The sequence below is a fragment of the Dermatophagoides farinae genome, chromosome 3 (genome assembly GCF_024713945.1).
Source record: "Dermatophagoides farinae isolate YC_2012a chromosome 3, ASM2471394v1, whole genome shotgun sequence".
Classification (NCBI taxonomy): Eukaryota; Metazoa; Arthropoda; class Arachnida; order Sarcoptiformes; family Pyroglyphidae; genus Dermatophagoides; species Dermatophagoides farinae.
Window position 1 is genome coordinate 1,685,491 of NC_134679.1, and position 13,447 is coordinate 1,698,937.

Sequence of the window (13,447 nt, forward strand, 5' to 3'; positions counted from 1 at the left end):
TTTTTTTGGACTGGGAAGATAAAACGAGAGAGAGAGAGACGATATTTGTCAAAATATAGAGTCTTCCTTCCTTCCTTCCTTCCTATCTGATGATGATGATGAAAGAGATGATTGAAATTAGAACAAAACACAAAAACAGAAATATGAAAACATAAATATTATGAACATCACATTGAAACTAATCGGACATCACCTGATTTGGATGATTTTTTTTTTCTAAAAAAAAAAAAAAAAAATTACGCCAACAACAACGTGTTGCACGCCCAAAAATAAAAAAAAAAACACGCGGTCATTTTTTATTTTACTAACTCTCTCTCTCTATCTTTCTTTTCTCTTTATATTTCCGTTGTTTTCCCGTTTGTTGTTTTGTATATACGAAAATTATTATATTAGTTTTTTGTGTTCATAGGTTCAGTTGTTTCCATTTTAAAATAATGATGACTATAGAAATAAAAAGAATGAAACTTTCGATTGTACCGGTCAGTTGCTGTTGTTGTAGTTGTTGTTCGTTGTATGAGAGATAAAAATGCCATAATTGCGGTAGTAAATCATATAGATGCCGAAATAAATTTTTCAAAAAAAAAAAAAAACGAAAAAGAACAATAGCTTGTCTATCTTATTATCGTCAACTAAAATAAAATAAAAAAATGTTATCCGGGTTAAAATAGAAAAATATGATGATGATGATGATGATGAGATTGCTCAGATAGATAGATAGATATTATGATGAAAATGGAAATTTATCGGGGCCAATCCTAGCTTGCTTTTATTTTCGTTTGGCTTCCTTGATCATATGAAGATGCTATCATACCTGGATACAATGGAATCATTATTGTATGTAATAGATTTATGTTTGTTTTTTTTAATATAAAAAGAATCAATAAATTTCATACGTTGGATACAAATTTGTACCGGAAAAAAATATTTGTAATTTCGGTGCTTGCCATGTTTTTTGTCGTTTTTAGTATTATTATTATTAGCAACCTCGAACTTTTAACGAAACATTTTCATTTCGATAAATTCGTGTACTATCCTGATTGATATCTATCTTTTTGAATGCGGTAATGATTGATTGATTGTTTGGATTTTGAATGCACCGTGGCGGCAATTTGATGATTTTTCTTCCAGGCTTTTTTTTCACTTTTTATATATATATATATATTCGACCACGGAAGTCAATGGTATGTATATTTGCCAGGTTTTTTCTCTTTCGTGTTTTAGTGTTTTTATTTTTTCGTTGCCATTTATGTTGGAAATATCCGTCAAATCATCATGAAATGATGTACAAGTTATAAAAAAAAAATTTCATTTCTGGCATCTCGATGATCGATCAATTGATCGGATTTTTTCTCTTTCATTCACCGATTAAATTAGCGATAAATTGGTGACAGTAATGGTAAGGAAATTTTATCACCAGAAATTGATTGATTGATTGATTATAGGAAATATTTTCCCAATGAATATATTGTATATAAATATAGAGACGTTGCTCATAAATGAAGGAAAAAAAATTGCCACCACTCTGTGTGAATGACAATCGGATTCTAATAAAAAAAAAAAAATTCATCACCTTCCACCATCATCACCATTATTATCAGCATCAGTCTCTTATAGTGAATGTCTGATCATTTGACCACGAACATTTTCAATTTATACAATTTTATTTTAATGTTTATTTTTCTGGGGAAAAAAAAAATTTTTTTTTTTCAATTTAAATCCAAAATGGATGTCCGGGGCACTGTCTCTTGTTCATCACAATAATAATAAATATCCATGGAAATGATCGTTGTTGACGAATGAAATTGAAAAAAAAACAGAAAAACCCAAAAAAAAGGATTTAAAATAAGCTCAATCAACAACGAAGCTTCATATACTTCCGGGAAGACTATTTTTTTTTCTTTCGTTTTCATTTTCATCAATTTGCTTTTGAATTTCCACAAACACACACACACACACACACACACACAGTGCAGACCGCCAGCCAACAGGTCCCATGACAGTAAAATAGTTTCGTTTCGATTGTTTTTTTTATTTATTTCACAGCGACAACTATATATATATGTGGCACGACATTCTATCAACAAGTCAAACTAAACAATCAAAAAAAAAGAGACCAAGAAAGAAAAAAAAATGGCGCGCCATTCGAATTGTTATCATCATCATCATCATTATCATCATGGTTGTCAAATCCGGTAGAAATGAAGAAAAAAAAACAAACTTACAAAATAGGAAAACAAAAACAAAACAAAAAAAAAACGAATGAAAATATCGAAATAAATATAAAATGAAAAAACCTATTCAAGTGTAACGATTTAATTGATGATGATGATTATTGATTTTACTACTACTACTACTACTACCGGGATAATTTGAATAATTTTGAAACTCTTGTTCCAAAAAAAAAAAAAAATGCAAGTCGGATATATGTTTCCTTGGCACAGGTATTTTTATTATTTCATTAGGTTATGGTTGTCATTGTTTTTTCGAGTGGTGTTTTTGTGTAACCATAGAAACGATTCTTATTTTGAAAGATCATCAAAACATTTTAAAATTTCATTATTGTCCATCAAACACACGGAAAAAAATTCAAATGAATTCAATATTGCCAATGAATCAATCATCATCATCATCATCACCATCCATTGCTGAATATGATGAGGTAATTATTATTAATGATAAACAAACAAATAATGATTGAAAATAAACCACCAAGGCCAATAAAATAGAAATCAATTTCTGATCAATTTTTCCATTGAATTTTTTTGTTTTGTTATGAATATGAATTGGAAACAATTTTCTGATTCGAATTACATTTATATATATGATTTATATCCGAAATTAACTGATTCCATCAAAAGATTTGTTCGTCATCCGCGTTTGTATTAGTGTGTGTGTGTGCGTGATTTTTATTACATTTTACAAAGAAAAATTCGATGAAAATAATGGAAAAATAGAAAAATTATTATTCATGCAACACCTACACACGCAAAAAAAATGATGATGATGAACAATAAATAATGTGTTCATCATAGCAGGATGCTACCTCCACCACCATCTTCAACAGACGAAAGATTTCTATTCATCCGTTTCCATTCATTTATTTGATGAGCAGGCATTTTTTAGGCGTAATCATCATCAATGTTCAATTCTTTGTTTTGTTTTATTTTGTTAATAAGCTTTCCAAACACACATCTGCCACTTATTGATCTTATTACCTTGACAAATTCCTATTGACATCTTGCAAGTTGTTAGAAAATATATTTATTTTTCTTCAAAATTAAAAGTGTGTTGTGTTTTATTTTTACGTTTTAGTTGTTTTTTTTAGGAAATGGAACGAAACGTAATTCAGGTAAACCCTTTTCATGTGTGTGTGTGTGTGTGTGCGTATTATTCATCCTTGTATCTAGCCCGTAATTGATCTGAGCTTCAATTTGTGATTAATTTTCAAAAAAAAATTCATTTTTGCATTTACAATTTGTTTTGTTTTTTCATCCATTTTTTTTTTAGTCAGGCAAAAGTCGTATCAATACAAATTCATATGCAACAAAGAAAACAATTTCACAAGGTAAAGTAGAAACAACGAGACATCAATCCAAATTATAATTGACAATCTTTCTCAATAGGAATGTTTGATGTTGCTCTGTTGACGGCAAATGCAAGGTTTGGTGGTTTCTGGTTTCACATCTAAACATTGAATTATTATTTTTTTTTTGTTGTTGTCATTTGAATAATAACAGTCAATTAAAGCATACACTTACGTTGGGTGATAAATCTAGATTCTATTTATTAATGGTAATACTCATTGGTACATCCATTTTATTACAGGTATGTGTGTGTAATTGCTTTGATCTATTACAAATTTATAATTTACAACAACAACAACAAAAAATAGGTTCTAGTTGGCATCGTATTCATCTATTTAGGCTATCATAATCTTGAAAATGAACAACGACAAAAACGTTTAAATAATTTGAATAATTTAACAACCATTCTGGTGTTTATCATCACAGTGGTCAATGTGTTCATCTCTGGTTTTGGTATCAATAATAATCAATCGAACGATATTGATTATGATTAAAATATTCTTCTTTCCTTTTTTTCTTTATTTTTTTTACATATTATCGGTATGGTTATTGTTTTGTTTTTTTTTCATGTGCATATATACATTACGACCTACATTTCATTACATTGACTACTGGTATTCTTCTTTTTCCTGTTCCCAATTCCTGTTATCATTCATTTTCATCAGCATATGAAGATGGCAGCCATATAATCAATGATTATGATTTCAATTCAACATTGTACAATGATCAATGGTCAAAAGCCAATCAAAGATGGAAACAACAAAATTGATGAAATATTAGAAAAATATCAAATTTGTAACCAATAAATAATCATTAATCTTTGAAATGAATTTAATGAATTAAAAAATTTTACAACAAAAAAATTACTCATTCATTTTGATTCATTTTTCTTTCGTTTTTCATCATCATCATCATCATCGTTTTCATTGTCAATGTTTTTATTATTCGTCGCAAAAGACCATGGTTTATTCTCCAAACTTAATGTACTAACTTTGGTTATCTCTCGAAGACATATAGTTGCATAAGATGATGACGGTAATCGTATCATAATTTTTAATGCATGATAATTATTTTCTTCATCAAATTGTAAATCAATCGGTGTCCGTTTTTTTTCATTTCTTTTCTTATTCATTTTCGGTTCATTTTGACCGATACGATCTAAATCTGTTTCAATTAATGGTTCAGTATCATCTTGATATTCACACCATTCCCATTTGAATTGCATTGGTCGAACCATTAATTTACGATAGCTACCATTCACACACCATTGTTGTCCTAAATTGGAAAATTGTTCCATTGAAACTGAATCTTCATTCAATATTTTATCAATAAAATCTTTAGTGCTATTCGTTGGAAATTTACTCAATGCACCAATGATAGGTATTACTACATCATAAATAGTAAATTTTTCCAAATTTTCTTTGGTAACCAATTCAATCTGGTCGTTTGAAATGTTGGCTTTAATATTATTATTGTTGATAATGTTTGATGATTCATTATCATGATCATCATCATCATCTTGATGTTGTTGTTCTTGTGAAAAATCTGCATCATCATCAACGGTTTCATTGAAATTTGGACCAACAAACACTAAATCACCTTCAACAACATTCAATCCATATTGGCGAATTCTGAACGATGCAATACGATTCCAAAGATAACTTTGATATGCATGTAGATATAATAATCGACTATTTCGATTCAGACCAATACAAAGACCACCATGATAATCATTTGGATTGACTTTAGATAGACCACGTAATAATGAACCTTCAATAGTATATTTATAATTTAATTTACGATATGCTTCATTAGCATCTCTTGTCTGGCGCCATAAACGAATGGCATCATTGAATGAAATCTCACGACTGTTATTTTTATTATGATTACGATATGGTACAATATCGGTCGGTTTTTCAACAAGAATTTCTTCAACCAATTTTTTAAATTCTTTTCGAAGAATAAGAATACCAAGCTTATGTGAATCAATACGATGTGAACCAAATCGTTGCATCCCAAAATAATTAATGAAACCATTTGTTTTTACATTCATCAATGCTTGTTCACAGACATTACGATCGAAAAGTTTATCAATATTGTCTGATGATGATTGTGGCTGTTGTAGTGACGATGGTAGCCCCTTCTGTTGATTCATATCATCATCAGAATCATCAATATCAACCAGGCGTACATCACGTAAAACAATTTCGAATTGATTTCCACTTAGATCGCCTAATCGTAATGGTTCCTTTTCATAATGAAAATGACCAACATGTAATCGAATACGATGACCACTTCGTTGATTGAATTCTTGACAAGAAGCGCCAAATTTTAGCCGGATTCGTACGAAAAGCAGAAAATTTCTGAGTTGAAATGGCCCGTTTGTCTTTGTTGCCGGCATATGTAAATTTTTTCGTTCCTACACCTAACCGACGTGAAAGTTCATTCACAACCTGTATGGTTTCCATGTTTTCTTTATATAAAACAAAATGTACAAAACTTGGCCGATTTGATGGCCAATTTTGTCGTCGATATTGCCGTTGATTTCGATCACCTTTTTTCGGCGAAATTTTTACAAATCTTTTTCCATCAATTGTTTCGGTACATGATTCAAGTGTCGAATAATTTTGCTTAATGAATAAATGAATCTGACCACGTTCCTGTTTATCAAGTCCATCGATAGATAATAATGGATTAACAGCCTGGAAATTACTTTGAACATAATGATCGATTTGCTGTTTGAAACTTGGATCAATTTTTAACGAATCAATTTGAATCGTTTCGGATGATTTTATTCGTTGTCGTTCTTCATCAACAATCGTCGTTTCAATATCTTCCGGTTTGCCAATGTTTTCCAGCCGTATGACATTACCTTGTCGATCGATTTCATGAACAACAAAATCTTCAAATCTGGAAACAAATTTTTTAAAAAAAAAATTTCATTTCATTCAGTTATATAAAACCAATACTGACCTATGTTTCAATATACCATGAAATGGTTTATGTTTACCAATGAATTCGGTTATACCAACATTTTGTTCAGTAAGATAGCCACGTTTAATTACATCATTAAGATCTACTTTTAGTTTTTTAACTTGTCGAAAATTCATTTTTAAAATTTTTTTCATCTAAACACGTGCACAATAATTTTTCTGTTGACAATTCATACCATACAAGTATTGCATACGATTCTTGCATATCCGATTTATACTATGTAGAATTTGAAAAAAAAATTCCGCTGACGAAAACGTTTGATCTTGGAATTGTAAAATAATAATCATGTTTATTTCATTCATTCATTGAATTCTAAATTAAAAATGAAAAAAAATGAAAGCGATAAAAAGCTTTTATGATTTGTTTGAATCAATTCAATCTTCGATGGACACAATGACACACCGAACACACAACATAATCGACACAATATCAATAAGAATGTTTAGCATGTTTTTTTTTATCATTTTAGTAAATTATTATTATAAATAAATAAATAACAAACAAGCTTTGTGAATCCAGTGTCAATGTGTCTGTGTGTGTGTGTGTGAATGCGTGTTTCAGAATGATTTTTTTTTTTGTTTTTTTGTTTATTCGTTATTGTGCAGGGACCGAAAATTACGATGCAACAGACGTATTTTGTTTGAAAATTTTATGATAATTTTTTATTATTAATAATAAACGTTTTTTTTGGGGTGTTGTTGTTGTTGCCGTTGTTGTTGTTGTTGTTGTTGTTGTAAATAAATCAAATATGTCTATGGTTGTTAAATTTCGATTTGATTTGATTTTATTAAATTAAATTAATTAATAATTGGTTGTTTCTTCTTGCGTCGTGAACACTTGTCGGGTACCGCCTGGAACCTGGCTTGTGGTCACCCATGAACGATGTTTAGCACGAATGAACGATAAGTTCGATTCAGCTTGATCGGCACGATCTTCGGCTGCTTCCAATTCACGTTGGAATCGTCTGACACGTGTCAAATTCTGTTGGCTCATTCCCTCCTAAGTAATTGTATTGTAATTTAAAATGTCAGAAAAGTAATTTCAATCATATAATATAGATTACCTGTTCTTGCATCTGTCGTTTGTAAACTTTGACCTTTTCATTCAATTTATCAGTCATTTCCTGTAGCAATTGAATTTGTTTATGGTCCTCCTCATTTTGCAACAACAATTCCTTGACACGATGATCCTTTTTACGTAACATTTTGTCCGTTTCGGCATGTCGTCGTCGTTCTTCTTCAACTTCAATTTCAACATCACGAATTCGGCTTTCCAATTTGGCAATGACACGTTTACCACCGGCCAATGCATTGGCTTCGACCTCTTCAATACGGACATGCAATGTTCGTACCTCTTGTTCCAATGATTTTTTCACCGTTTCCAATTTAACCAATCGTTCTTGTTCTTCGATCAACAAATCTTTAGTAGATTTGAGTTCAATTGTAAGTTTCTGTACTCGTTCATCAGAAATCTATTTGTTCGGTTCAATAATGAATTGATTAGTTCCATTTGGATCAAGCAATAGAATATTAAATTAAATACTTACTCTAAGTTCTTTATGTACTTCATCGTAATCAGCTTGAAGTGCAGAGAATTCTGATTCCAATTTACTTTTAGCCGATGCCAAATTGACGTTGATTGTGGTAAGTTCGTTAACACGTACAACAGCTTCTTCATGCAATTGTTCGGCTTGTCGTTTAGCACGATTAGCCTGTTCCAATGCAATACGCATCTCTTCCAATTCGGCTTGCAATGCTTGGCATCGTCGTTGTGTAACACCCAATTGATCCACTGCTTGTTGCAATTGACGATGAACTTCATCATAATGTGCTTGGAGCTCCTACATTTTACAAATGAACATATATTACAAATGTTATTCACCGTGAGAATCTTTGATAAAAAAAACTAACCGTAATTTGAAGAGCTTGTTTTTTAATAGTCTTTTGCAAATCGATATTAGCCTTATTGGCTGCATCCAATGACAATTCCAATTCGGTAATCTGTGCCTGATATTTTTTCTTCAATCGAGCAATTTCGGTCTTAAGTTTAGCCTCAGCTTCGGCCAATCGCATGTTAAGTTGTTCAATTTCAATTTGATATTGTTTGCTATTTGTAAATGTAATTAGAATGGAAATTATTTAAAATGGAAATTCTCTGCTTACCGCAATGCTTCAATTTCTTCATCTTTTTGTGCCAAACGTTTTTCATAATCATGTCGTACCTGTGCCAATTCGGCAATCAATCGTTGATTTTTGGCCTCTTCTTGTTTTCTCAATGTTTCTGCTTCTTTATAGGCAGCCGATAATTCATCACGTTCATTCTCTAATCGTTTGATTTCAATTTCTTGTTCATGGATTCTACGGTGAGCATCGTTCAATTGTGATTTAGCTTCGGCAAGATCGTCTATAGCAAATACATTTCAATCAGTCAATTGTATCAATTGAATATTGTTTTTCATTACCTGTAAGTTTCTTGTTTTCACGTGCCAATTGATCACGTTGATCACGTAATTTTTCATATTCATGTTGCAATTTCTGTAATTCAGCAATCTTGACTCGAAGTTCTTTCTGTGCTTGTTCCATCAACATGGTAACCTCTTCCAATTTATTCTTCAAATCAAGATTAATCTTTTCCAATTGAGCAACACGTTTTTCTAATTGTTGTGCATGTGCTGTCGCTTTTTCAAGATCCATAATCAAAACTTCAACTTCGCTTTGAAGTCGAGATTTTTGTTTCTCCAATGAACTGCATTTATTCAATAAGGCTTCCAATTGTTCTTCGTATTCCGAAATCTTTTGAGCCATTTTACGACTATTTTGGAATGGAAATATTTGTAAATCATTCATTGAAAACAGATAATTAGATTAATTACCGAAGTTCTTCAACTTCATCGGCATGTGCTTGCAATTCAGCTTCGTATTTGGACTTCCATGATGCAGCATCGCCATTGGCTTTGGTCAATTGACGTTCAAGCTCAAGACGAGCCTCGGATTCTTCGTCCAATTGTACTTTCAATGATTCTAATTCCACTTCCAATGTATGGGCATGATTTTCGAGACTGGCACGTTTCTATTGATTACAAAAATTAAAACATTTTTATCCAATCAAGCATTTATGGAAAAAAAACTTACTCGTTCCTCTTCTTCCAAACGATGTCGAGTGTCTTCTAATTGTTGGGCAATCTGTGTCTTCAAATGGTTTGCATTGTCCAATTGTAATTTAACTTCGTGAACCTCTTTGATCAATTCGGTATTCTCCTGACTTAAACGTTGTTTATGTGATGTCAATTCAATGACCGTACGGTTGATTTCTTCGATTTTGATATTCAATTCATGTACGGTGTATTCCAATTTTTCTACATTTTTCAATGCCGTTAATTTTTCCTTATTGGACGTTTCCAATTGAGCTAATAATTCAAAAACTTCAGCCTGAAATTTTTGCTTCTCTTTATCCGATTTATTTTTCGCTTTTTGCAATTGGTCAAGTTGATCTTGCATTTCCTGGATGGCAGCCTGATGTTTCTGTCGCAAATGATGGGCCGTTTCTTCCGATTCAATGTGAACATCTTCCAACAATTTTCTCAATTTTGCCAATTCGGAATCTCTTTTTTTGTTCATTTCGGTCTATGAAAAATGGCGAAAAAACCAATTGTCTAAAGTTCTGTCTTTGTGTGTGCGTGTGTGTGTGCATTTATCGTGTATACTTACAACACTTTCGCTAGATCCTTCGGCCTCTTCTAAACGTTCACCAAGGCTCATCACTTGGATCTGTAATTCGGCCTTTTCACGTTCGATCTATATTTTGATTCATTTAATTATTAGCAATTTGTGATCCATTTTATGAAATTTTATAGAAAAAAAACATTGGCTCATCGTTTGATTCTATAGGACGGATAGGATTGTCTCCTTGATCTAATTTTTTATTTAATTTAATCATTCATCGTTTGTTCACTGTTGTTTTCTCCTATTTGAAATTCTTTATGGCAATTTTTTCTCTTACGTTATATTTATGATTGCATTCATTGGAATGAAATTCTTGGATTCTTGTTGCTTTTTCTGTGATGTGATGTGTGTGTGTGTGTGTGTATGTTGATGATCTCTAAAAATAGATGGTGTATAAGTGTGGCGGATTAAGGCGTTGGTATGATTTTTTTTTTGGCTGCCGTTTCGAAGCTAAATATTCGTTTACTGTGTAAACGCCTCGCCTACTTGATTACGTACCCAATATCATTATTCTCTCGTTCCATTCGGAAAATTAATATAGCACTGTTCTATTCTTTTTATTTACAAGCAATAATAATTCTAAAACAAGCCTAAAACGGAATCTTGCTGATCATACAATAAAATTTTCGACAGTGTCATCAAGTTCATCACCAAAAATATATCATATTTACATATAATTAAAAAAAGGTGAATCATGGCCAATAATAGTGATGAATAGAAAAAAAAATAATTCAACTTACACGTTGTCGCATTTCACGTTCGGATTCCAAATCATCGGATAACAATCGGATTTTGTCCTAGAAATCATTTGAACAAGAAATAAAAAAGACGATAAAGAATTAAGATTGGAAATAATTATCGCTTAGTTGTTAGTAGATATGTGTGTGTGTGTGCGAATTGATAATCAATTCAAGGTCGATTTACAATATAATGCTTGCTTGTGGTATAAAATTTTTCGCCAGTTTAAATTTGTTGGCTCAATTTCAAAATCAATATAGCCATCAATCTATCGATTGATCGATTGATTTTTTTTTCTCTAATCATGTGTTTATTTGTTAAGAAGTAGTAGAACATTAACAACCTTGATCTAGATTTGTTTATGTTCAAATCTTATGGTCTGTTTCAATTTTTTTTATTTTTTTTTTTATTTTTGAATTGGTGATTCTATGAATGTTCTTGACTTTGAATCGTTGTTTCAGAAGGAAATGGAAATGGAAACGATTCGATGATTGTTATTCTTCATCTACTATATAGAGAATTACCTATTCTAGCTGGGCGTCATCTTCATCGCGACAACAAAGTATTGCACTTTCATCATCAAAGTTTAAGATGCTAAAATTGGATTCAGATTTGGCAATTTTAAAATTTGTGAAAACAAAATTAGGTTGATGTAACTAGAATATTGTTTTTGTCTACTATAAATGTTTGGTATATGTGAAAAAAATTTCGATTCTTTACAAATAAAAAAAATTAAATGGTTGATGATCAAATATGTAAACAAAAAATGTATGAACAAATTACATACCTCAAGTCGAGTTAAGGCACCTAAATCGGTACCATATTCAACGGAAATATCACCAGAGGCACCAGCACCACTGGATCGGTACATATATTTAGCTGTACGTGCCGACATTGTTTTCAAATTGTTTTTTTTCTTTGTTCCGGTTACAGATCAAAACGGCTTCAATTATTTTTCGTTTTTCGGATCAAAAAAAATTTTTTGAAGAAAAATTCAATTCTTATTTCGATTTCGAAAAAATGAATGATGCAAAACGATGAATGATATTTAACAACAATATAAAAAAAACGAACAACGGACAACCAAGAAGATCAAACCAATACACACCAACAATCAAACAACAACTGACACACTAATCGTGATAGATGCAGCCGATTTTCTACCAGAATATAAAATGAAAAATCTTTTAAATTCTTTCAGATCAAAGCCAAATGAAATCAACAATAATGGGAGAGAGAGAGAGTGAAAGAGAGAAAAAATATTTCTGATTTGCTGATGATCAATGCTGCCAGAATTTTTTTTTTTTCGTCCATCATCATCATCATCATCATCATTCCACTGTATTCATTTTCATTTTCTTATGTAGAAACCTTGATATGATGAATCTATGTAGTAGCATCCTTTCGAATATTCAAAATAAGGAATTTGAATTTTTTTGTTGTTGTTGTTGTTGAAAAAATAGAAAATTTCAAATTGCTAGCGGGATATTTTTTCTTTTCTTTTCATTTTGTCTGGTTATAATGATTTGTTGATTCTTCTGTCTTTGAACAATTTTTTGTTGTTGTTGATGTTGATGAAATACATTCTCATCCATAATTACCGAATGTGGCCGTGTAGGTGTGTGTGTGATAGATATGTCGAAAGCCGTGGTGGTGGTTAATACATATGAATACACACATTTCATATGTGATTTGGCACCACCTTAACTTTGTGGTAATATTCCCAAATGATGATGATGATGATGATGATGATAATGATGACAATATATAGAATAATTGTTGAATTGAAAAAAAAATTCTCTACATCGGCTTGTTGCTTGCCTGTTGTTGTTGTTGTTGGCCTATATATCGACATTCCTTTTTTAGACATTCTCAATACACACTACAACATACTAGCAACAACATCATTGACGGAATTCTTGAAATCAACAACAATGAATTGAATTCTATAACACGTCATTATGAAAATGTGAATGATTTAGAAAAAAAATTGGATTCCTCACAATTTGAATTTAATCTTTTTGGTCTTGATTTAGCATGTGTATATGGGAAATTTTTTATGTAAAGGAATGTAAATGTTTTCACTGATGACGATGATTATTATATATTCTTTATTTGTTATTTGTTTCACATTCTCTTTCCTAAGAATATTCGGAATATTTTTTTTTTATAAAATTCATTTCTCCCCAATGCTATGCTTCTATGCTACTATATGTTATCGAAAATGAATATTTTTCTAAAATAAAACCTTCGAAAATAAAAAAAAAACCATTTTTCTCTCTCTTTCTCTATTTATTTTTTCGGTTTAAAGTTTGGAATTTTCTTCATCCAAGAATAATGGTGAAAAGAATCCCTTTATTTTTGTGTATGGATGAATTTTGTCTAGTTGAGTTCAACACAGTGTAAATG

At 31.0% G+C, this 13,447-nt stretch overlaps 3 protein-coding genes across 7 annotated transcripts; 1 reads left to right on the forward strand and 2 right to left on the reverse strand.

Annotated features, from left to right (window-relative positions):
• Positions 1–2,473: 2,473 nt before the first annotated feature.
• Positions 2,474–4,447, forward strand: LOC124498395 (ninjurin-2). Of its 5 annotated transcripts, none has more exons than XM_047062140.2 (6): positions 2,474–2,659; positions 3,508–3,565; positions 3,624–3,660; positions 3,738–3,825; positions 3,893–4,124; positions 4,250–4,447. In XM_047062140.2, the coding sequence occupies exons 1-5, from the start codon at positions 2,591–2,593 to the stop codon at positions 4,076–4,078; spliced, it is 438 nt and encodes a 145-aa protein (XP_046918096.2). In that variant the 5' UTR covers positions 2,474–2,590; the 3' UTR covers positions 4,079–4,124; positions 4,250–4,447. The 5 variants fall into 5 exon arrangements, with proteins under 5 accessions (XP_046918096.2, XP_046918093.2, XP_075585851.1 ...); XM_047062137.2 differs by having other exon boundaries at positions 3,893–4,037; XM_075729736.1 differs by having other exon boundaries at positions 3,893–4,037; positions 4,259–4,447.
• On the reverse strand, positions 4,398–6,756 carry LOC124498340 (pseudouridine synthase 7). Its single transcript, XM_075729732.1, is given in 3 exon segments — positions 4,398–5,904; positions 5,906–6,494; positions 6,558–6,756. Coding segments are annotated over 3 exon segments (2,193 nt in total). The 5' UTR covers positions 6,713–6,756; the 3' UTR covers positions 4,398–4,455.
• A 255-nt stretch (positions 6,757–7,011) lies between these two features.
• Prm (Paramyosin) lies at positions 7,012–12,267 on the reverse strand. Its single transcript, XM_047062134.2, has 11 exons — positions 11,826–12,267; positions 11,041–11,097; positions 10,286–10,372; positions 9,710–10,201; positions 9,451–9,647; positions 9,040–9,389; positions 8,741–8,981; positions 8,489–8,684; positions 8,125–8,418; positions 7,642–8,049; positions 7,012–7,577 (listed from the first exon to the last, which is right to left on the reverse strand). The coding sequence occupies exons 1-11, from the start codon at positions 11,931–11,933 to the stop codon at positions 7,380–7,382; spliced, it is 2,628 nt and encodes an 875-aa protein (XP_046918090.2). The 5' UTR covers positions 11,934–12,267; the 3' UTR covers positions 7,012–7,379.
• Positions 12,268–13,447: the final 1,180 nt, after the last annotated feature.